At 36.3% G+C, this 25,325-nt stretch overlaps 1 protein-coding gene across 9 annotated transcripts in view; it reads left to right on the top strand.

Moving 5' to 3' along the window:
• ATP2C1 (ATPase secretory pathway Ca2+ transporting 1) overlaps positions 1-25,325 on the top strand; it is a 115,472-nt gene that overhangs the window by 4,777 nt on the left and 85,370 nt on the right. For 2 of the 9 annotated variants that reach the window (XM_016140271.2, XM_036219705.1), the window contains exons 1-2: positions 14,487-14,628; positions 14,912-15,096. The exons of 3 other annotated variants lie outside the window; for them this stretch is intronic. In XM_016140271.2, coding sequence (XP_015995757.2) covers positions 15,091-15,096 — 6 coding nt within the window. In that variant the 5' untranslated portion in view covers positions 14,487-14,628; positions 14,912-15,090. Of the gene's footprint in view, positions 1-14,419; positions 14,629-14,911; positions 15,097-17,649; positions 17,798-25,325 lie in introns of those variants that run through there. 4 more of the 9 variants (XM_016140273.2, XM_036219704.1, XM_016140272.2 and 1 more) reach the window with 4 other exon arrangements.

Here is a 25,325-nt window from a genome sequence, read left to right as displayed (position 1 = left end):
GTTATGCTACAATCCAAGTTCCTCATAGCACTCAGCATTCTCCTCCTTAAATGAAAATTTTATTTCGCCCTAATGCAGAGAACATGGTTATTTTTTTTTTCCATTTTAGCCCCTGTGCCAAACATAAATAAGGCACAAAGTAGGTGATAAATTTATGTAACCATATGAATGAATGTGGAGGTTGGGGAGTTCAGAGGCTGAGATGCCATTATGCAGGTGAGGGCTAGAGATGGTGAACATAGAGTTGTTATCTTTAGTAAGCAGAACCTGGTGAGATCTAGGGGAGACTATAAGTAATTTATTTTATGGATGTGGAAATAGTTTTTAGGGGTTGAGGGATTTGCCCAAGGTCACACAGCTCATTTGCATCAATGCTGGGATTAGAAGTTGGCCTGTCAGACTCCTAGTTCAGTGCTCTTTCCAATGTTTGTTGTGAGTTTTAGCAGAGATGTAGAAAAGGGCAATGTGAATACCAAGCAAGGAGAAAAAGACTCTGTGGGCTGAGTCCAGAGGGTAGTTCAGGTGATACCTGAAGGTCAACTTGTCAGTAATAAACCCCATTGATGCAAGACTGAGACAGAGAAGGGCTTGCTATTTCAAGCTCTTGTCCCTCGACTTATACTGCTCTGCAGTAGCCTCATCAGCTTGAATCTCTACTTCCATGTGTTTCACAGATAAGCGACCAGAAAATACAGGATGGCTAATTTAATAAACAAGAATTTGAGTTGATCCGTGCTAATGGTGCCTTACTCTATTGAATAGAAAGACTTCTTTCGGAACGAGAATTACCATCTAAGAGCTGACCTGATATGTCTTGACTATTTAACAGTGAATTTTCTTAAAATGAGCAGGGTAGTTTTTGGTGCCAGGGACATGTACAATAGTTATATGTATGTGATACACACACACACACACACACATATACATATACACACATATGTATTTGAAATATATATACATTTGAAATATATATATATTTAAAAATATATATACATATATATTTGAAATTAGGCCCTTGAACTGATGTAATATCTTCCTACGAAACTAATCCACACAATTTTTTTACTATTTTTTTATATTCTTGTTATCTAAATATGCGATCATGTTACCATTGATGTGCTTATGTAAATTTGCACACAAATGGTGACCTGGACAGGGCTGAATGCAAAGAAGAGACTCTGTCACCTGTCATCTTGTTTTGTGGAATTCCTTAATTCCTTTCATTATTACACAATTTTTTCTATATATTGAGTATGGAGTGTTTGTATAGGTAATAAAGATATAAAAATGAATTAGGTAGAGTGTAGTCTCTCTGTGATGCTTATAGTCTCAATGAACAGAAAGAGCCGTACTTAAGTGTTTATAATGTGAGGCAAAAACCACACACTACAGTCATAGCTCACGACCTGCCCTGGTTAATCTGCTTAAAATGAGGAGAGAGTCTTTGGAGCCCAGGGAGCCTATACAGTAGCTATATTTTGATTAAGGATTAGTATTAAATTTTATCTTAGAGGCTGTTCTAAAGTTTCTTTTCAATGACTTAAAAAGAGCTTTCTCCTTCAAACAGGATCACTGAATTTTCATGTTTTGCTTTGTTTCTTAATGAACACTAACTACAAAGTTGGGTTGTTAAATAAACCTGTGATTTTAATTTGAATCTTAGAAACTTAATTCTTCATTTTGGCTCTTATGCCTTCTCTGAATACAATAGAAAAATTAAAGACTCCTCCTCCACACACGCACACACACACACCCCAAAAAACTTATGTTGAGATTTGGAGCATTACATAAGGGTTTTGGGGTGCTGATACAGGCTTTCCTCTCTAGGAAATAAATAGCAATTTCACTCTAGCTTGGTTTAAGAAAGGTTAAGAGTTTTTAGCTTCTCAAACTAAGTGAGTCTGTTATATTTAAAGAGTATACAGAAATTATTCATTTTATAAAGTCTCCAAAGAAAAGAAGTCACATGGAATTGGATCTGGGCAGGAGGGTACTCCCCCCACCCACCCAATCCCACCCTCCAAGAACTAGTTCAACAAACTTGTATGTATTCTGTGCCTTCCATCCAACAGGCACTTTGCTAGTCATACAGGACACACTGGGAATCAAATAGTCCCACTAATAAATTCAGAATGCTACTAAGATAGGTATAGCAAAGGAGAGTTACAAGGTGCCTTCAAAGTATATAGTTGGAGATGGGACCAAGGTGGGAAATGCAAGAAAGGCTGGTCTAAGGGACTTAATATTGAATTAAGATCTGAAGGAAGAGTGAATGTTAACTAAAGGAGGATAGTGTGGAGACAATTAGAATAAAGGCCTTGGCCAGAAATTGGCAGGGAAACAGGGAGAAGTAAAAGAAGGGTGTGCGTTGGGGGTGGCGTGGGGAGGGGTTAGGGAGCCAACGAATGCTATCAAGAGATAATGCTTGAAAGAATCCTGGGTATTAGGCTCAGTTAGGAAGAGACTTAAGACATGATGGTTTCTGTGTGTGTGTGTGTGTGTGTGTGTGTGTGTGTGTGTGTGTGTGTGTTTATAAGACTGCAGAGCTAATTGGTAGAAGAAACATGGAGGTGCAGCTGGGAGGTTCCAGAGGAAATAACTATAACTAGTGGGCAGAATTGTAGGGAGAGGTGGTGACACAATAATAAGGATGGATTTTCTAAAAATGAGAGGTTAAGGAATGGGCCATCTTTTGCAGAAGGCAAAGTATGTGACCCCTTCTCAAGGGATGTTGTAGGAGTGATTTCTGCATCAAGAAAGAGACGATCGAATCAATTATCAGTCTCCTTCTAACCCCAAGATTCTAGTGCAATGGGAAATGCAAAGATGGACAATTAAGATACCTTAGGAACAAAGAGAGGGCACAGGTGCACCAGTTAGAATTCATTTGTTTTACTTGGCTAATGGTAAATACCCCACAATCTAAGCATGTTGCTCTGGAATCTAAGGCCAAGGAAGACAGATTCAAATGTTTTTGGAGATTCAGGTAGCATTCCCATCGAGGAAAGGAAATAAAGCTACAGCTAGAAAACACCACAGGTGAAAAGCTTATGCACCAGTAACTAGCTTTCCTGAGCCTGATAGGCCACTAAATTACTTGTACCCATAAGGATAAACAACTAAGTAGAGACTTATACAGTCATTGATGAACAAGGATATTGAGAAACTTTAGGTTGTTTTATGGCATTTTAACCACTGTTTGTTTGTTTTTAAATATCATCCCTCTTTTGCCTTTGATTCTTTCTTCCTGTATTTAATGCTGACAATTTGCTGCTTACTATGGTCCCTTCCGAAGGTGCTCCAGCCGTCGTGTTCATAGTATCACAGCTGTGAAGTGTTAGATTTGCCTGGGAGACACCTGAACCCTGAGCTGACTTTTGAGCTATTTCTAATCCTGTTATCTGCTTCTAAACTTTCCTAATCTACTGTAACTCAGATGCCTTTGAAACACAAGAGTCAGTAAATGGGTGAACATCTAAAACTTTGTCTTTGAACTAAACATATTAACTCAACTGTAAAACTCTGTTGTGTAGATTTTTATGCACATTCCTAAATTTGCTATCCTATTCCACTTCTTAGACAGTTCATCTGCAATATTTTATTTGCTAACTTTTGTTCAGAATGAAAAATGACGTATTTCCTCACTTAGTACAGATAGTTCCATGCTGTGACAGAAAAAGAAATGAACTTTCCACATATGTTGTAATACTCATAAATTGCTGTGGAGAGAGCAGGAAAAATGCTGGAATTATTTTTTCCTGCTCATCCTAAAGACAGCATATTAGTAAGGCTATTTCAAAAGGTACAATTTGAATTATGCATTCAAGAATAAGGAATTTTAATTTTTTTAAATTAAAAGAATTTTAAATTAAAGTTGACATCCAATATTATGTTTCTGGTGTACATCGCAGCAGTTAGATATTTATAAAACTTATGAAGTGATCCCCTTGGTAAATCTTGCTCCATCCTGACACCATATATAGTTATTACAATATTATTGACCATATTCTCTATGCTGTACTTTACATTCCTGTGATTATTTTATAACTGCCAGTTATACTATAATATGCAGGAGTCCATGTCATAGGGTGGCTTCAAAAGTAGTGCTATATGAGAGCGTATTCTGAGCAGCTTCAGCCCCCAACCCCATTGAAGAAAGTTGAGGAGATTCTTTCTGTGTACTTTGTTCTATAGGAAATAGCACTATGAAGATGAAGATGTTCTGGTGCTAAAACTCAAAGGTTTATATTTATATTCCATTTTTATTTGCAAAAGTCTTGTTATTTGCAATGGGATTATTATTTTTTTTAAATAAGTAGATCTCGAAACTCCTGTATTGGTTTAATAAATATTAAGTACATCATTTACTATCCTTCCAAGCAAGTTAGTTAACACATATAGAGAAAGAGCATGTTATTGCTGTTAAAGGCTATGCAGTAGAAAAATTATGGCAGCACTAAAGAAAGTCTTTAAGAATTCATCAAGATGTAATTAAGCTTTTGCAAATTCATCTGTTATTTGCAATTATAACATACACAGTCCTTGTAGGTTGTCTTTGGATAGAATTACCTTTGTGTTGGATTCCTTTGCTGAATTTTGTTCATTGGTAATGTATTCAAATACCTAGCTTTCTCATCTATGTCCTCTTCTTAGAAACGCTTGACTCCTTTTGCTCCTTTTCTTTTGTTCTATGAATAACTGTCCCAAAATATAAGCAGTCCTTGCAATTGTTTCCTGTACCATTAATCCTATTATAATATTTGCCACTAAATTTTATAGCCTGCCTGTAAGTACATCTCAAAATAAATAAAGCATATTATAGAAGATTTTGGTCTTATATAATGAGTGCATAGGTTATTATCAAATTGTTTAAAGTGATTGAATAGTGTAAAACCCTATTTCACTAATGTCGACCAGCTACTCTTTTGCTCTGTCCCCCACATATAATTTCTGTATAATGTACTTAAATTTTTTTGTACCTTTTGAATTGTTAAACAACTTTTTTTTTTTTTTTTTTTTTTTAGGTTTTGTTTTTAAGGGATGGTCTATTTCTCTTAGCAATATACTGTTTCAAGAGATTGGCATATTCTGTTTATGAAGCTCCCCCTCCCCCTTCCCCCAATCCTTTCATCTAACTGGTGCTGCTAAAGCTTGATATACCTGCTCAAAGAAGCATTGTTCCAAAGGTCCTGACCTGGAATAAGAAAACAAAGACTGACTTTAATGCTGGGAACATGACTGTAGGTCCACTGCTATTGCATTGCCCTCTAACTTTTGTTCTCTGTACTGTGGTATGTATACTCATGTGATGATCAGAATAACTTAGGAGGGTAGAAATATGATCTCTTTATGATCGTAAGGCTTTTACCTGGTCTTTAAAAATAACTAGTTTTAGGCCAACAGATATTTACTGGAAATTCAAAACCCTCTATGGTTTGAGAATCCTGGAGGGGATTTAAAATGCTAATATACACTCTCACTTGGTTCTTTAGAATTGAAGACTATTAGAAATATTTTTAGATCACGATATTTTTAGATCAAAGTCTTATGGTTCTTGTAAATCAGTGCTCGAACTTTAGCATGCATTGGAATCACCTGAGGGACTTCGCTACAAAATACAAGGGTCCTCCTCCCCTCACTCAGTTGCTAATTCAATAGTTCTGAGGTAGGGCCCCAGAATTTGCATTTCTAAGAAGTCCTATGGTGGTAGGGACCACAGTTTGAGAACCACTGATGTAGATTTTTAATGATGCATATTTTCAAATTGAAAGTTGACAAATTCAAAGCTGACAGGAACTGCCATTCCTTTTCAAGAACAATATGTATGCCATTTGGAAGATGGAGTGTCTTTGCTAAAGCCAGGAGGATAGTGATGATGATTTACAGCTTCATGGGTTCTTAATTAACCATTTTCTACCATAGCTGCCCCATAATTACATAATGCTATCAGGCATTACATAATAGCATTATGTAATGCTTAGTAATGCAAGAAATGGTTAAACAATGTCTTTGCTATAAGAATGTGATCTAAAGTATGTTCTTATCTCTTTAGTTCCTTCCATTGTAGTTGTTTACTTATTACACTGATATGGCAACTGAGAATTTTAATTATTGATTTAAATTATGGAATATAAAAAGATATAAAGATTGTTATGGTCTCCATAGTATCTAAAGCCATTTTAAGTTCTTAGCATTAAAAACAAAATCTATCAATTTTTGTCTTGTCCATACTTTGGTTAATATGTAAATGTAATTACAAAGACTCAGAAAACAAAACAAAACAAAAAACCCAAAATAATTTCCACTTAGAATCATGAAATCAGTATTCCTAAAACTATTTAGTAGCTTCTAGATCCTTAGAACATGTATTTAATACACTTTGTGTTAATTTTCCAATAATGCCTGTTAATGAACATGTCTCAATTACCTATTGAATAATCTCCCTAAAATGCCTGTCTGTGATTATTTACCCACGAGGTTACACTCCTATTTTAGCAGTAATTTTCAACCCTGAGAAGATAAACCCGAGAGATTCTAGAACAGCTTTTGCTTGGAGCATGATTTCCCCAGTGATGGTGTCCGAAGGTTAAATAAGAACAAGTAAATAGATGTAGACAATGACCAAGGATGTTTTAAAATCAAGTCCTTAATAATTAATTTATTCTTGAAAGTCATCAAATGAGCTATGGGGCAGATATCTCTGGCTCAAGAGTTAATAGCTACCAAGGTTGCAGAGTATTCCATTGATTTGAAAGATGCAAGAATTTAATAAAACAAAATGATAAATTATGAAGGGTAATTCAATAAACAGGGCAGCTTCTTATATATTTTCTAATGGGTCATTGTGGGAGCATTAAAGGAATTAAAGTCAATATGAATATATTTTTTAGCATTTTATTTTATTTTATTATTAGTTTCAAATATTCATTATATTGGTTAGACATTTATATATTTATGAAATGCACCCCCTAATTACTCTATCACCCCTCTGGCTCTATACATAGCCATTACATTACTGCTGCCCGCATTCCCTGTGCCATGCTCCCCATCCCAGTGACCATCTATCGAGTACTAATTTGCACTTCTTTAACCATCCTCCCTTTTCTCCCAGCCTCCTAATGCCCACCCCTCTGGTTGTCACCAGATTGTCCTCTATATTCCCGAGTTTGTTTTCAAATATTTTATTCTTTTTGTTCCTTAGATTCCACATATAAGTTAAATCATATGATATCCATCTTTCTCTGTCTGACTTATTTCACAGCATAATAACCTCTAGGTCCATCCGTGTCATTGCAAAGGGTAGGATTTCAGTTTTTTTTTTTTCCCCATGGCTGAGTAATATTCTATTGTGTATATGAACCATAAATTCTTTTGCCAATCATCTGAGGGTGGGCATTTAGGTTTCTTCCATATCTTGGCTATTGTGAATAGGGCTGCCATGAACATAGGGATGCATAAAACTTTATGAATTGCCCATATAGTCATTTGACTCCTGGCTTTGACATTGAATAGAAAGAAATTCTTGTGCAAGAAGCTTCACCTGCGAGAGTCTCAGCTTTGTCAGTTATAAAAAGCAATGAACAAGATCTAGTCTGCTTACCTCATAGAGTTGTGAGGATTGAATTTAATTATATATATGGAAGTATTATGTCAACTGAAAAACCCTAAACAAATGTGTATTTGGGTGGCTGTTCAGTAAAAACTCATTCTCATTTCCCCTGCAAATAATTTAAATTCTTTAACTAAATGTGAAATGTTGTCACCTTTACTTTCCCAAGCACTTTTCCAGCGTTAAAACGAGCAATTTTATCATTTAAACTAGGGAAGGATACATTCAGAGTTTTATTCTTTAATGACATAGGTTTTTCACTGCTCTAATTTAGAAAATAGAAATAAGTTGATGTGCAAACCTAAAAAATAATAAATATCTCATTCAAGTTTGTTGAAAAATGACTCTATCATACTTTAGGAAGGAGTAAACTTAATTTTATTTTAGCAATTTCATAAAAGAATCTATCGCCAAGTAGTCATTAGATGAAGAATTAAACATAAAAAGCCTGGTGCCAGGGCACATAACACAAGAAAGTAAAATTTTAAAAATCTCATTAGTTTTCAAGAATAAAGTGCAGTTACATTATTTTAAAATACTATTAATTGGTAATAAAAAGAACTTGTCAAAGGAGCTTCTGAAATCTGCCAATTTTTTACTTTATATGCTAATACAGAAATCACTTAACTTAAAAATCAGATTCCTTTGTTCAGTCTTTGAGTTACATCTTATTCTGTAACTTTTCACTGATTAACATTGCCTTTAGCATTTTAAGTCATTTATTTAACATTTTTATTTCAATATGTCATATTATATTAAATTCTTTTAATTTCTATAGGAACAGTCAAAGCATCAACCAAATAACATTTTTACCTATTTAAACTATTTTTTCTCATTTAAGACTCTATCAGTTGTGTTGCTTCTAGCTGCAAGTAACAAAAAACATAATTTATTTATTCTCTCACATTAAAGGAAGTCCTGTGGGAGGACAGACTCCAGGGTTTGTTGATTTGTTCGCTTAATTCCATATTTTAGGACTTGGCTTCTTTTCATCACTACTTTGTCATCTTTAGTATTGCTTATTCCACGAGGAAGAGGGGAGAGAAGGGTAATAATGTGGCTGCAGCACTTCCAAACTCGCAGAATTATGGGAAGCCTTGTTAAATCACAGATTGCTAACTCAGTGGGTCTGGGTGGGATCTGAGAATTTGCATTTCTAATAAGTTCTCAAGTGATGTGATGTTGCTGGTAGTGGGAGCCATATTTTGAGAAATACTAACTTAGATTAATGATCTGGGAGAGGAAAGGATATTTGAGGATCGTTGGTAATGTTCATTAACAAATGTACTTTATCATTTGTACTCTAACAGAGAGTTCCTTTCACTTTCCTTATAGGGTCATGGCCATTTCTATTTTGCCAGCTTCCTGTTAAACATTCTAGAGTGGGACACCGTTCACTTAGAACACCAATATTTCTATTAGTTGATGTAGCAGTTTTGCATTCAGCTGTTTGAACTGGGGAATGGCTGGGCCAGTCCAAACCCCAAATTTGCACTTTAGCTTTATTGTTCCTGGCCTGTGGAAAGTTTTTTCTTTCCAGAATCCTCACTTTCCTAATCTCCCAAATATGATACTTGGCACATTAAATTATTATTACTATCTTCAGAAATACGCTACATAAACAATGCCTTTTAGAACTAAGAAAACAAAAATAAGGTTGCCTGAAGGTATACTGTAAATGCTGCTAACCTAATTTTCCACTTGATCTGTATTTGTTGCGATGAAGTTTTTAACCTAAAGGTTTATCAATTTGCTGGTGTTGCAAAAACTTTCCTGCCAAATTGTAATTCTGCTTCTCTATCATCTATCTTGCAAAGCATCTTGCCAAATTGTATTTCCCCCTTCTCTGTCACTTTTCTTGACATTGCTATCTTTGGCATGGGCCCCCTGTTTTGGGTAGTATGCTCAATAAGCGTATGGTCTGTTTGCATGATTGTCCAGGGCTAAGCTTTAGGATCCTCAGGCAATTTCTGTCCTGTGGAACTTACTCTCTAATTTATTACTGTAATGACATTTTTTGCCTCTTTTCTCATTTTTTCTCACAATAGGAAGCACAGTGGAGAGAGATGATTTCTGCAGGGGGTAGGGAAGGATATGGGACAATTCAGGCAAAGATGCAAGCTTTGCAAAAAAAAATTTTGATGTCTAGAAAATGGTGAGGTAGAAAACTTAAGGGCAAAATGTACCATTTTGGAGGTCTAAGTATATGCAACCTTTTCCAAAGCTCTTTCAGACCCCAGTATACGGCAGAGTGAAGAGAGTTCGAAAACATTCCTGATGTGCAATTGAAGAAAACATTTAAATGGAGAGAGGAGGCCTAGGCTATTACTGTAAACACAGCAGGGGGCCAGGAGAGATGATATAGAATCTGTCCAATCATTTCAACTATTTGCGACAACCAACCCATCAGCAAGGCTTTCAAAGTTAGTAGAAGATATTGGCCAGTGGCAATTTAACTTACTTGTCTGTTCTAAGGCTTGCTGTTTATACCTAGTCTCCCAACTGTTTTGTTCAAGAATTAAGAGTAGATTCCTCAATCCCTAAGGTAATAACTAATGACTGTTAGAAATTATAGTGCTTTTGGCTTTGTTAGGCATTGATATGCATGCCATCGAAATCCAAAGCACAAGCTCAGCTAAAATTTCCTGCATGCATGGAAGAAGCCACCTCAACATTATCTTTTAATTTCAAATGATTTTAAAATCTGAGTTTAAAATTTCATCTGCTCTGGGCAGTGCTTAATATTTAACATTTCTTGCAATGATTAGCGCTTATTCCTGTTCAGATCAAGTTATTCTTCCTAACCTCTTTGTGGTCTGGAGATGTGAATTCATTTCAAACCTTTGAAAATTTCTTAATGTTTCTATGCTTTACAGGAAAGCAGAAGCTCATGTTTCAGTTTGATTATAGGAAGCAAATAGTAAGTCAAAGTTGGGATTATGTTTATTTATTAAACAATTAATATTTGTGACTGCTCTTTTTGAGATTACCCATTTAGTCAATAGGTCTTCATTAGATATTTACTACAGACAAAATATATTGAGGCCAGAGATGAATTATGCCAGTTTTGAAACTAGACAGTCTTTTAAATGGGTATATTTTTATCCAAAACAAATCTTGGATTTTATGTAATATGGAATATTCTGTATCTATTTTCCTTGGAAATAATGAGGTCTAGAGTTGACTTTTGGACAGGGAACTCATACTCACTTTGCTCTTCCTCCTTCCCATTCTTATCCTCACCTGCGCCCTATCTACCCTTATGTCCAGCACATGACTGGTCGTACATACCAAAGATCCCAAATAGCGCTACAGGCTCTGAACATTTTGAATTGGAAAACGGAGTCATACTTAAAATAAACTTTAAAAATAAAAATTAAAAGAGTACATTTTAAATTCTCTATTTTCTTCTGCTTAGTTTAATTAAATGTTTCATGTTTAGAATGCTGGCTAGTGTAGAAGCTATGGAATTTTGTGGACCGATAAAAATATTTGTAAAGTAAGAAAAAAAAATTGTAAAGTATTTGGGTATCAGTGTATCTTTAAAACCAACCAAACACAGGTATTTTATTTTTGAGTCCACCTGACTTTGTTTCTTGCTTCCAGTTTTTACTCTTTCAGCATCAATAAGACTTAGAATCAAGCAGATTTACAGCAATTCTGGCAGGTGGTTGTTAGACACTCATTTCATATGACATTTCTTGCAATAAGATTGTATTTCCCCAAACTTGACCCTTAGCATGTCTTTTATCCTATAAGAAGAAAAATACCTCTGTTGTTCTGTTGGAGTAGGTTACTTTATAAAAGTAAAGTGCTGTGTCTTTACTTGCTTTGAAAATATCCAACTTAAAAAAAATGATGATATTTTTAAGCAGCTAGTTAAAATTCTTTAACCATCACTCTTTGATAATTAAAACAATGTTAAAATAGCTTTTAAAATAAGACATTAATTGAAAAGATTTTAAAATAAATTTTTTCAAGTTAATTTTTAAATCTTAAAGGGCCACATATTCTTTCCCTTATAATCCAGGTTTATAAAAATGCCAGCTATCAAATTTGTTATAAAAACAAGATGCCTCATATCCTTTGTGCAATAAGTCACAGTATAAATAAAATTAGATCATGTTCGTTCTTCCTCAGTCTTCTCTATTTGTAATATTTCCTCCAAGCAGAGATGCCTAACAAATTGCCCTTCTAGTGCTCATGTAACCACTTTTTATATCGGATATATTTAATTTTGTAGGCTAAATATTCAGAACAAAATGGGAGTAGAAAAGATTTTTTTAAAGCATTGATTTCTGGAGAATTAAGAGACAACTTGAACAAAATACATTTCATTGCCATCAATCTCATTCTAGCTAATAGTCCACACTTTTGCTTGTTTCCCTATCTGATAATCTTATACTTTTATAGTGACTACAATTTATAATCTGTATTCACTGTCGGATCCTCACTACAATGTTTAGAGGAAAAGATAGTTACTATACCTATATGTAAATATAAAATTTCATAATATATATGCATGTGTGTATGTGAATTAGTATATACACATATATGTATGAATGTCTATACACACACATATATATGTGTGTATATGCATGTAATGCAGTGTACATACATTTTTGTCGCCTTCCCTGAGATGAGGTGGAGATTGCTACACAAAAGTTAGCGGTCAGAGAAGGTGATGCTGAGAGAAGGAAGAGGATTTCTGAAGCTTGTGGCCTAAGCATTCCCCACTGCTCTAGCTTATTTAAAGTGTTAATAAATACTTTTATATACATAGGAAGTCAAATCTAGTGCTACTGATGTTGGCTAGCTTGGTGAAGCATATGCACAGGCATAGAATAGAGGATCACTCTGTAGAGATTTGTTAATGAGGCTCAAGCATCAGCTATGTGGTTGAACCACCTATATTATAAGGTTTTTGTGGCTCTCAAGCCTAAGAATTTGTGAGATGATTGACAGTGGATTAAGAATGAAGTATGTAAGAGTTCTTCCATACAAAGCTGGTTTTATCTAGCTTCTTCTTCTTCTTTTTTTTTTTTTGGCTTAGCACGAGGAACAATGGCTTTCACAATTTAGGCAACCAAAAAGTAAAATTCCAGTATAAGCTACCCTAGATATCAACCATAGAGTGATAAATCTTTGGAGGAGTTAATTATGAATTCAGTGTTAATGCTGAGCTATTGCAGTCATAACAGGTAATTCTGAAAAGTTGCCTTACATGTTTGACCTAATTAACACAATCCAATAGCAAATTCTGTAGTGAAATTAGTTTTGCAAGATGATGTTAATACAAAATAATGTCTATGTCATGTACACTTCCTCCTCTAAATGCTTTATGTCTTTAATGTGATGCTGTGGTGTCAAGGCTCAGTAAGTATAGTAACTAATAATCATTAAAAATTGATTATAAGATGGACCAAGAGATAGTACATTCATTGTACAGATCATGGCCTTATAACACCACCAAGTACATTAAAGTTTTGAAAGCCAAAGTAGGTGGGTGGTAGCTCTTGAGACTAGAAATCTACTTCATCCTGATTTTTATGGTTTCATTTTTGAAATTAAAAGTAACCTCGCTGAATAAAATCTCAATTTTTTTTTTAAAAAATAAAAGTGAATCTAGAAAGCTGTCCAGGATTTTTGATCCTATACCAGTATTGCTAACTTGGGACAAAACGGGAAAACAGGCAATCCAGTCCGTTTGTTTGTACGTTGAACATATGGTCAGAGAGCATACTGGTATATATTGCTGGACCTGAGATAAGGGGCACATTTTTTGAATGTGTATAAGAGTTGATGGAGAAAAATATCTCTAGCATATAAGGGAGGATATTTCCCTTGCGGTCTCTGGAGTTCCTCGGAGGATGCACTCGAACTCAGGTGTAACCCTGCCCTCTAGTGGATTTGGGTGCGAGAGGACTTCGGTACAATGTTTCCTGTGTCTCTGGCTTACCAAGGCTGAAAATCAACCGTCCATCAAAAATCACTTTGTGGGGCTTGGGTTAGATGCTGAACGAGTGAACGGTTCAAGTGGCTAAAGGCACAGCTAGCGGCGGGAGGCAATGCCCGTTCTTCAGCTTCCATCTCTGGACGCTCGGTTTCTAGTTCTAACCTCTCGGGTTCCACAGACTTGAAACGAATGAAAAAGGTTGAGTTCTCCCTTGAGCTCTCTTGAGGCTGGTATTTGCCCATTACACATGGACAAAGAAGCATACTTAAGGGGACAGAACTTTGGGAAATCGCCCCGCGATGATCTGCTCCCACAGTTAGAGCAAAGCAGCCGTAACAGGGGTCTGCAAGTGAGGGTGCGAGGTCCCAATGGAAACACCAGCGCCTCTTTGCGCTGGCTCCTTCCTTCAGTGGTCCTCGCGTCGCCTGCCGAGATTGTGACGGCCACCTCGACGGGAGGGGCTTTCTCTGTCACCTTTGTTGATGGCGCTGAAACACCTCGGGGACATCGATCATGACTGTGCCTGCCGGCCTGGCTCGACCCCGCACCTGCCTCCTGCGAAAGCGTGCCCAGCGCAGGGGAGCAGGTGGATCTCCAACTCTCGCGCCCAGTGGGTGCGTAGAAACGAGTGGGCACCGTCCTCCAGGGTCAGCGAGGAGCCACCACCAGGCCCGCGTGCCCTCCTACTGGACTGCTCCGCACCCAACCACAGCTCATTCCGGGTGGGCGGCTCAGCCTTCACTTCACTTCCGCCATTCCCGCCAGTGCGAGCGAGTGCGCGTGCGCGCGCGCCTCTCGCAGCGGAAGTAGTAGCGACAAAGCTCGGTCCGCGGCGGGCCCGGGAGTGCGGGGCGCGTCGGTGCGGCGGGTGGCGGGGAGGGGCGGAGCGCAGGAGGCGGGCGCAGACCAGCGCGGCCGCACCGAGCCGGCCGGGCCGACCGTGACGGGCCCCTCACCTCCTCTTCCCTCCCCTCCCCGCCCGCCGTCCCTACGATCGCTCTTTCCGTACGCTGGGAGCGGCTCTTTGCCCGAGGCGCGCGGGGCGCTCCCGCGAGCCCCGCGGGTGAGTCTCCCGCCCCGCGGAGGTAGAGGGTCTGGGGCTGTGGGGAGGTACCGGTATTACCCATTTCCAGAAACTTCCAGGTCCCGAGGGAGGGGGCGTCTGGGGATACCCTGATTGGGGTGGAGTCTCTCGGGCGCCGCCCCGCTGGCTTAAGCTGGGGGCTTTGCTTGTGGCCGAGGGGGCAGGCGCGGGATTCCGGGGCTCCCGAGGTGCTGGCGGGGCAGGGGTTCTCCCTTCTCGCCCCCTGTCTCGTCAGCGCCGCTTCTCTTGGTTTCTCTTGCAGATGCTGCTGCTAGGGGTGGTGGGAGCAGCCGTGGGACGTGTGGCCGGGAGCGGGGGTGACAGCCTGGGATTCCGGGGGCTTCTCTTCCTTGTCTTCCTCCTCTCCTCTCTATTCCCAGTGTGGCCGTGGCTGACACTAAAGACTTTGTAGCCACCAACCAAGTGCAGTTTCAATGGAAAATGAAGGTAAAGGCCCCTGGCAGACGGGTTGCAACGCGGAGTTGAGGGTGTGGTGGTTTGCTTTTCAGTTGTCTGTCTTTCCCTACCTTTTTTCCCCCCTTGATTTTATTATTATTTTTTAATTGTGAAGTGTCCAAAGAATTGCTTTCTTAGGACATATACCTTTTATTTTGGTAACATAGGACATTTCGGAAATTAAGGTTCTGTGGGGTGACTGAGCTTGATTCTGTTTTCCTGACACATGTTTAGCTTGGGAAATGCGAGTGAAGTTTTCATTTCAGATAGCATTTACGTTTGTTTAAATCGCTTTTTGAATTTAATCACTCGAGAGAAAGTGGAAGTGGGGAGGGAAGAAGAAGGACTGCATTTCTCTATATCTGCATATCAGTGCTTGATAGGTGACTGGATTCGTTTATAAGAAAGTGATTTTTTATTAAATGCCGGTTTGGGAAAAAACACTTTTTCAGTTCACATAACAATTCTGAATTAATGAAATATTATGAGGCGATTTCCTTTCTTAAGGTTCCTCTCTACTTTAAAATATCGTTTAAGAGGTTACCAGTGGAACCTGTTTGTCCAATGTACACTTTGGACACATTAGATTTTCATTCAGTGTTACCTGATTCCTTTGGCCTCATTTAAATATTTAATGCTTCTTGCACACAGCACTGATTATTTTTAAAAAGCGTTGAACAACTCTGAATAAATGATTTTTTCCCCTTCAGAAACAAGCATAGTTATTCTTTGGACTGCCTTGTGATTTGTGTGTTATTTTCTTCTTCCTTTTTTCTTTTTTTTCCTTCAGGGCTGCAAGATGCTATAAAAGATACTTACAAATTACAATTTGTCCTCTTGTATCTTTTGGTTTTTAAAATCAGTATGGTGTCTGGTACAAAGGAGCTGCTTTCTAATTTGATTTTCCGTTGAAAATGTAAGCTTGATTGTTCTAAGCAGGACTAGTGTTTTTAAAATAGATGTTTCTTATATGCGGTAATCTGTTCTGCTATCTGAGACCCATGGGATAATGGAGAAATATGATGAGAGGCACGATTATATTGCTCATTTCTACTTTGGGTGGGTAATTGGTGGAAGACATTTTCTGAAATACTAAAGTGTATAACTGCAGAGGAGTTCTAATGTCTAATTGGGTCTTTAGAAACGGCATCTGAAAGCAGTTATATTTTTGTCTGGTGGTATGGAAAATCACTTTTCTGAGGCTTTTCCCTCTTTATATATATATATATATATATATATATATATATATATATATATATATATATATTTAAGAAAGGCAGATCTTTTCTGCACAAGAAACAGAATATTAAATGCATCATTAATATACCTGTTTCTCTGTATTTGCATCTTAACATCTAAAACTCGAGTTTCTGTTTTCAGAATGTTACAGATTTAAGAGAGTAGCCTAGAGTAAGTGGATTCTTAGATGTTGCTTTTGTCTCTTGATCTCTTAGGAAAAGGAGCATGACTAATAAGCTGACTCTCATTGTCTATTGAGGTGGGAGGGAGTGGTTGTGGGATGAGAGCATGGTACACGCTTGTGGCTGACTGGGCCTCTGTAGTTTGTGGCCAAATCAGAATGATTTAGCCTCATAGTAAAATATACAATTCTTAAAAACTTGTGGGGGTTTTCTGCCTCATTAATACTCAGGAGGCCATTCGTGTTAGTTTCTTATAACCATAACATGTTTTTCTTTTTTCACAAACATTTTAAAGAATTTATATATAGCCTAGAAATTTTCGAGGCATTTTGAAATATACATATATTATTATCACTTTTTTTTTTTTATATTTAGTATTCTCCTTTGACATGATGTATTAGCATCTTAGGGGTGTGAAACAAAAATGGATTCAAATCATTCCTTAACCACTAAAATTTGTGAGTTTAAGCAAATTACTTGACATTTCTGAGCTTGTTTCCCCTTTTATAAATTGAGATTGATAATACTTAGCTTACAGTTAAGAGGGTTATGTGAGAAACTCTTTATAAATTTTCTTGAGAGAAAGCAAGCCTAGAATTTAAGAACATGATTTGTGGAGCCAGGTAACTTGATTTGAGTACTGGATCTCTACGTAACATAATTTGGCCTTGTGCAAATTATTAAAGCTTTTTGTGCTTCACTTTTTTCATAAAATAAGAATATTGATAGCACCTACCCTCTGAGGTTGTTGTAAGAATTTAGAACAGTATCTGGCATATAGTAAATACTCAATAAATGTTAACTATAAATAGCTTAGTCAGTGCTTGCTAATACCACAGAGCGTTAATGTTGCTGTTATGACAGTTGAATGCTGAAAGGAGAACAGGAGTGGCCAAAACACTCTGTATGAAGTTGTCATTATTAGTTACAGATTAATATAGAATTTCTATAGTATATGGCTTTAAGTGTATGGAGAAAGTTGGGGCCCTACCAAGAAGCCAGGGGCCAGTGTAGAAAGAGACAGGCTTGCATTTGAATCCTGATAGGTAATTTTTTCCTTCCCTAAAAATCTGGTTACTTAGTATGTTTCTAAGCTTTTTTAGCTTCTACATTTTCTCATCAGGGATTAATACCCTCTTGGAGGGTTGATATGAGGAATAAATGAAACCCAAAAGGATGGTTGACACAGTATGCATGAATGAGAGCGATTGTTGCTATTCTCCAGAAACAGAATCCTCCAGAAACAGAATCCTCCAGTAGGTCTGTAGTAGGTAAGTCACATTTCTAGGTATGTACAGGGTAGAATTGATAGTGGCTACCAGGAGTGTTAGCATGAAGGTTCTTAGGTAGTGTGCCATGGTTGTTGAAGGGAATGACTTTTTTTTTTATTCAGCAACTGTGGTAATTTTCTTTGGCACTTCAAGTTTAATTCTTGAGGACCTATTTCTCCTGTGGCACACTTGAACTTTTCTGAGAGCAAAGGTTGATCAGTTTTTAGCCTTAGCCTCCAGGATGTTTCCTGAATACTTCCTGCCAGTCACTTGAAGTATTTGAAGTGTTAATTTGCTGGAATTTCTGAGACTGGTCCTAGTCATCCATTTGTGGATTAGGATTTTATCCACATCCTGTGAAACTTCTTTTTGCTTGTTTATCACAAATCTAAACAGATACCACCTAGGAATCTGAGATACATAAGTAAAGGCTCTTTTTCTGATTAAAAAAAAAATCATATACATGTTTAAAGGGATAGCTTATTAGAAAAGCTATTTCTAGCTGGAGAGTTTTCAAATAGTTTCTCCTTCCTACTGATTTTTTTTTGGAATAAATTTGGCCTTTCTCATAGGAAAAAAAAAAACAATATAAAGTTAATGCACATGAAACTAATAATAGCCTTAAATGTTTCTTTGAGTAATGGATAAGAATATAATGATCTTTAAGATTTCAGGACATGCTTAATTTAAGGTTATAGGCAGGGCTAATAGGTCTAGGATATATTCCCCCAATCTCTTTGGATTGCACTTGAAAATGACGGTGTATTTAATTATACCTTACTTGTTTAAAAAGTACTTCCTTATTGAAGTTCAAATTATTAATCATCTAGGAATGTCTTGAGAAAGATTGTGTTAGAATAGCTGGAGTAACTATAAGGAAAGAGATGAGAAACCACCTTAATTGTATTCCTTTAGGAAGCCAGGTTATAAAAATATTTTATATTTTTAGGTGTGGAAAATGTAATTTGTTTGCAGTTTTGTCAGCAAAATAATATTAATCAGTATTTCTAGGAAAGTCGAAATGAAGAGAGATTATGTATGTGACAGCATTGTATAAATGGCAGTAATTTAACCCAGAGGAAGGCTGTTGTAGAGATTATTTTAAGCAGTAGTCTTCTGACAATTGAATCCTAAATATTTGATTTGTTTAATGTTTTTATCATTCACTTAATGTCAGCAGAATTCAACTCTGTTAAGTAAAGTGGGTATCAATCAAAATAGTCTCCTAGGAAATACACCCTTTGGAGCTTAAGGCTGATTTTCTTTGGAGATCTTGGTTAATCATATTGTTTCATAAGGTTAAAAGCTAGAAGGAGCACCGTAGTTTGTAAAGTTAGTTGGGATGAATTTTAAGTTACACTGTTGTTACATGTAACATCTCAAGGATTTGTTTTAAAGATCAGTTCAAAGTGTCCTCTATATTTATTTGTTAAAAGACACATTCTTTTTATAAAGATTTCAAGCATCATTTGTGACAAGATCTTTCTTTACCATTTTCATATGGACAAGTGTTGGTAAAAGGCAGTAAAACAAAAACTGGTTGGGTGAGATTAGGTTAATGCTGTCATTTCATACAAGAAATGATTTGGAAAAAATATCAGGCTAAACTGATACATTTCCTCTAGAATTTATATAGCTGGTATTTATGTACGTTTGTTCATATTTTTCCACTTCAAGGCTTTACATTAACTATTGACAAAGGCATACATCCTAGAATTACAATTACTCAAATTGTGTTGAATTAGATTAGTTAAACTAAGCTTATTTGATACATGTAGAAAAGGCTTGAATGAACTGTTGCTACAAGGCTTTCATAGATTATAGGCAGAGAAGGATAGTAATAGCAGGAATCAAAAGCATCACCTTAAGATGGCTATATGTCAGCATCAGGTTCAATCTCTGCTTTTGCTTTCTGCTTTAAATATTAGAGAATGCATAAATTGGAATGTAATATAAAGGAATTATATCAGATATTAGAGAATGTGTCAATTGGATTGTGTGAATTCGAATTAGTTAATTATAATTATTTGCTTAAATAAGGCCTTTTGGCTTGGCTTTTGATCATTGCATAAAACTGCTGACCTAAACTGTGTCTCCCAAGAGGAAATACGGCAATTTAGCATGACATATTCTTTATTCTTTCAGAAAACTCTGGGACATTGAAGCATCCTTGTAGAAATTATTTTCATTTATTTATTTACTTAATAACCTGGTATAGGAAGAATAACAGTAGGACTCTGAAACCGAATGTATTTGCCACTCTGTACTTTTGTTTGAAAATTAGCCCTTTACAGGAAAACTCAGAAATAACAACTGAAGCAGAAATATTTAGGATGTCACCTGTCATACTTTTCTTGAGCATTGTTTTTTAAAACTGTGAAGTATAAATTAAAACTGTTGATTGGATTGTGAATTTCAAATACTGGATTTAAAGTTATCTTGATTGTGTTTTCTTAAAGTCAAAAAGGATAAAGCATTTACTAAGAATCAATACAGGAGAGTTCTATTCTCTGCCTAAGGGAGAGTTCAGCTTTAACACATACTGGATTGCCTTTCATCTTAAATCATCTTTTCATTTTCAGTATTAATAAATTAGCCTTCGATGCTGTATATTCATATATGTTATGAAAATTTCATATTTGTGCCTTCGTATACAGTTATTTCACTAGATTTTATTTGATCATCTTGTTTTAGAGTTTCTCTAGTGGAATTGCTTTATCTACCTTCATCTTTGTTTATACATTGTGAGGGTCAGAAGTGCTTGTTGGTTCAAGCTCTCATTGGGAATCTTCACTTCTCTGTCGAGTGTCAATTCTGTATTCCTTTGAAACAGACAAAAGCAGTTCATGGAAGGAGTGCCAGAAATAGCATGCAAGCCACTTTTTAATGGTATGCAAACTAATCTCTGCTATAGCCTTTTCTTAATGCTTATCAGGGCTTTTATTTACTGAGATTTGAAATCTGGTTGTGAAAATGTCTGAGATGAGAAATTCCAGTTTCCTTCCCATTCCAGAAAAAGAAGATTTGGTCTTTACTGACCCACTCTAGATAGTCCGCAACTCTAATGGTTGGTAGTTCAGTTATGATGTATACCCTTAATTCAGTTTAGGGACCAAGAGAGATTAGTTCCTTCTGATTTCTTCTGTTAGTAGAAAAAAGTATGGGAATTGGGCTTTGTATCTGTATTGGAATGTAGGGAATGGAGAGTATGGATGATTGAGGGGCATTTTACTCCTAGGAAAAGCCAGTAGAATTTGGGCAGTTAACTAGATACAGGGAATGAAGGGAAAGGTTGGGTCAGAGGTGACTACAGGCTGTTAAGCCAGCATAAGTGGGTGAGTGGAGGTGCCACTGACTGGTTAGAGGAGTTAGCTAATGTGGGGGCTGGCTAAGGAGAATATGTTGAAGGTCGGACTGTCAATCATGGTGTGCATGTCTTCAGTCTGTGTATGGAGAGAAGTTTGTTTAAAAAATTGAACACCATTTGAGTTGTATGTAAAACCAGTGTTCAGAGTGAGCTCTTGAGGGCAAAGATTCTCATTTTTCCTTGAATCAGCTTCAACAGAGCCTGGCATGTAGCCGTTGTTCACTGAATTAAAATGCCGGCTTCACTTTAACTCTGGTTCTCAACTAGGGGCAGTTTTGCTCTCCAGGGGACATTTGGCAATATCTAAAGATGTTTTGTTTTGTCACACCTGGAGGTGGATCCTACTGATATTCAGTGGTAGAGCCCAGGGATGCTGGTGATTATCCTACAATACACAAGACAGTGTCCTACCCTCCCTCCCCCAACAAAACAAACAAACAAACAAAAACCACAAAACCCAAAAGAATTTTCTGGCCCCAAATGTCTATGGTGCCAGAGATTGAGAAAAATTGTTCTAGCCAAAGGCAAGGAAGTTAATACCTCTAAGCCTTGTTTTCCTCACTTGTAAAACTACATGGATTTAATAAATCAAATAGGGAAGATAAAAGAGTTGGCATGAAAGAGCTGCTCAGGAAATGCTAATTTCCCTTTCCTTGGTTGATGAATAGATTTAGGGAAAATATTTTTGTCATTGGTCTCTTAACTTCTAATTTCAAGGCTTTACTTATTTTTCTGAGATGTGGGATGCCGAGTAACTTGTAGTAGCTTTTGTAATCTTAATGCTTGCCTAATAGTTTGGTCAAATTGTGTTGACTCTGCTTTCGTTTGGGTTTTGAGTGTTTCATAATTTGTAACCAGCAGTAGGGCAAAAATGTTGAAATCTGGATTAAGAGTTTTACTTTCTCTCAGAACTTTTTGAAATAAGTTTTACTGTACTTTGAAATTAAAGACCTGAAGTGTTCTGAGTTATTTCTTTTTGTATATGCCAGACCTCCTGTGTATGTAATGACTTTTTTCTTTTTATCCATTTGCAAAATTTCAAGTAGACTCTTCTGAAGTCAGCACTCTTCCTCAGATTGATTTATTAGGGTTTTCATTAGGTGGCTTTCTTTTTCATGTTTAGTACCTTTTTACTTGTTTTGTAAAGTGTAGTGTGGACATTACCACGAGCTCTTTCACTCATGTCAGTGACAGGACACTTCTGTTTTCAATTTTAATACAAGGGATCATTCCTTTGAAAATGCATTTTAATCATAGCCTAACTGTATTTAATGTCTACTTACATGTTCATAGTTGTGTGACATTTCTATTTTTAAGAAATCCTTTGCTGCTTTTTCCTTTTAGGAAAAAAAAAAAACCCAAAAAACCTCATTCAGTCTCCCTATACTTTAATTTCCCCATCTATAATATATGGATAGTAGGTAAAGGTGCTTGAGTTTAGTGAATTATTTATTGGACCTTTACTAATGTTTCTTTTACTAATAGGTGGAATTTTGAAGTATCATTCTTCCTGATTACATGTTAAACTAAGATTGAAACATTCATTAAAATAGAAAAATGAAATAACTTTTAAGGAAAACCACATAAAAAAAGAATGTATAAGTGATAATGATGCAGCAAGATGGGGTGAATTTCCCCCAGTGGGAACTCAAGCCCTACTCTTGCCGAGAGAGGTGAGTCCTTGACTCTGTGCAGGAAAGAATTCAAGAGTATGCAGAGTTAAAGACAAAGGAAAGTTTGTTAGAGAAGGAATAACACTCCATAGAGCATTATTTACTCCTCTCAGAGAAAAAGAATGATTCTCTGTTTGAGGAATTGGGTTTTATATTTGTTTCTTAGTCTCTATGAAAAATTACTGGTTATAGGGAGTAAAGAATGGAATGAATGGTTGGGTTTATCTTTTAACTTGCACAATATACAGCTTAAAGTCTTTGTTTTTCCTGTTTTCCTTTCATGGTATGGATAATCATTAAAGGTATGGGTGAGCAGTTGCTGGTAATTTCAGCAGGAATCTTTCTTTGTTTTGTAGGCTCCTTGTGGTCTGGCCCTTAGGCTGAGTAACCAGGTTTTTGAATCTAGCAGCATGTAGCTAGCAGGTTCTGAGTACAGCCTGGTTTAATATTTAGTCAATTTGTGTAGTTCTTATGCTTCTTCCTTATATTAATAATAGAGTACATTTTGTGGTAGCAATATCATTCACTTTAAACCTGTAGGATTCAAAGTTTTGGTAGCTCTTGATATTAAATTATATTTATCTGACCACAAATTACTTAAAAGGTTTTCATGGCTCTCTTTGTACCTGTTCCCTTCTAGGTCAGTTAAATACAGAAGGTGAAGGATGCCACAGTTGTGTCTTTGATTTCATAACGTTTTGGTTTGCCATAGCCAGTAAAATTAAGCACACCAGTTAACTGCTGTATGAAATGAATATTGTTGGCATAGGGAGTAACTAAGAGAAGCAATGAAGAAATGTACCATTTGTTTCTACAGTTGAATTACTGTCTAGTTCATAGATTTCAAGGAAAGTGATACTATTAACAAAGGAGGATCACAGTCTTTAATTTTCTTTTACTCTGATATTTCTAATAAAATAATTGTTGCTAGCTGAAGGGTGTAAAATAGTAGTTGCATATTTTTAAAAATATGTAGATCATAGTCTCCCCAATCTTGTACCAAGTTTCTGTCAGGACTTGAAATAATTTATGCATATAGATATATCAGTAAATGAAGTATTATGACCACCTTTTAACATTTTCTGCTGTAATTGTTTAACTGCTGTTAAAGTGTTGTTTAACAGTTGTTAAAGTGTTTAATTGTTGTTTAACTTCTTTTAAATTAAAGATTTGCTTTACTTTCAGTGATTTCTCTAAAATTTTTTAAACTTTTTAATTGAAATAATTTTAGATTTACATTAAGGTTCAAACTAAGTATAAAGAATTCCCATATACCCTTTCTCATTTCCCCTAATTCGATCATAAATAATGATCAAAACCAAGAAATTCAAATTTATAAACTCCCTTTTCTGGTCCAGAATCCAATTCAACATTACACCTTCCATTTAGTTATCATATTGTCCCATCTGTTAAGTTCTTCATTTTCTTTTTTTTGTAATATTTTATGATCTTGAAACTTTTGAAGAGTACTGCTCAATTACTTTTTTAGAGGGTCCCTCAATTAGATTTGCTTGATATTTATGTACTCATGATTAGTGTGTCTTATGCTTGATTTTGTTAACTGATTACTGAGTAAAGTGATGTCTTTCAGTTTTTCCATTGTAAAGTTACTGTCTTTTTCCTTCATAATTCATTTTCAAAGTACCTCTGTGGGGAGGTACTTTGAAAATGAAAACATTCTGTTCTTAGCAAAGACCAATTTTTCATCTATTAATGATTTGTGCTGGCAGTACTTACTAATGTAGTGTTTGCTTAGTGATGGTTTTGTTTCTCTCATTTTATATTAATTGGAATTCTGCTCTTAAGGAAAAACTGCCCCTTTTCAAAAACTCTGTTCGTTAATTGTCCAATTATTTATGAATTTGTACATATTTATTTTACTGTGTGGGTTAAAAATCTAATATTTTGCTCAAATTGCTTCAGCTTTGGTTATTGAGAGCACTTTCAAATTTGTTCTTGTGCCATTCCTATAATGTCCCCATCATTTCGTGAGTACTAATTTACTTTCTGGTACCACAAGATGTTACAGCTGCATCTCATAGTTTTCCTTTTGCACCAGGCACAGAATCAACCATTTCTGCAAAGGAGGCTGGTTCATTTTATTGGAGAATGGTATCTAGAAACCAAGATCTGCATGCCAGGTGTGCCCAGTACTATTGGGGTGTCATTGTTTCTAGGTTATCTTGATAGATACAGCTAGCAAATAGATGTATAGTAATGTACATACACATAGGTTTTAATTTCCTATCTATCTATCTATCTATCTATCTATCTATCTATCAATCAATCAATCAATCATCTATCTAACTAAAACCATTAGTTCATACTGATACTACCAGTTCCAATCTCAGAGTTCATTCTGGCTTTCCGCCCACCCCCCAGTCTTTTTCCTTTCCTTACTACTTCCTCCTCCAAAGGTGAGAAATTTGATTCTTATCCACAAATTTACTTATTTGTTCAGTCTTAGTGCACACACCCAGTAGTTTCA

The sequence above is a fragment of the Rousettus aegyptiacus genome, unplaced genomic scaffold (assembly GCF_014176215.1).
Source record: "Rousettus aegyptiacus isolate mRouAeg1 unplaced genomic scaffold, mRouAeg1.p scaffold_m13_p_4, whole genome shotgun sequence".
Taxonomy (NCBI): domain Eukaryota; kingdom Metazoa; phylum Chordata; class Mammalia; order Chiroptera; family Pteropodidae; genus Rousettus; species Rousettus aegyptiacus.
Note: the sequence above shows the minus strand (reverse complement) of the source record. Positions and strands in the feature narration are given on the sequence as shown.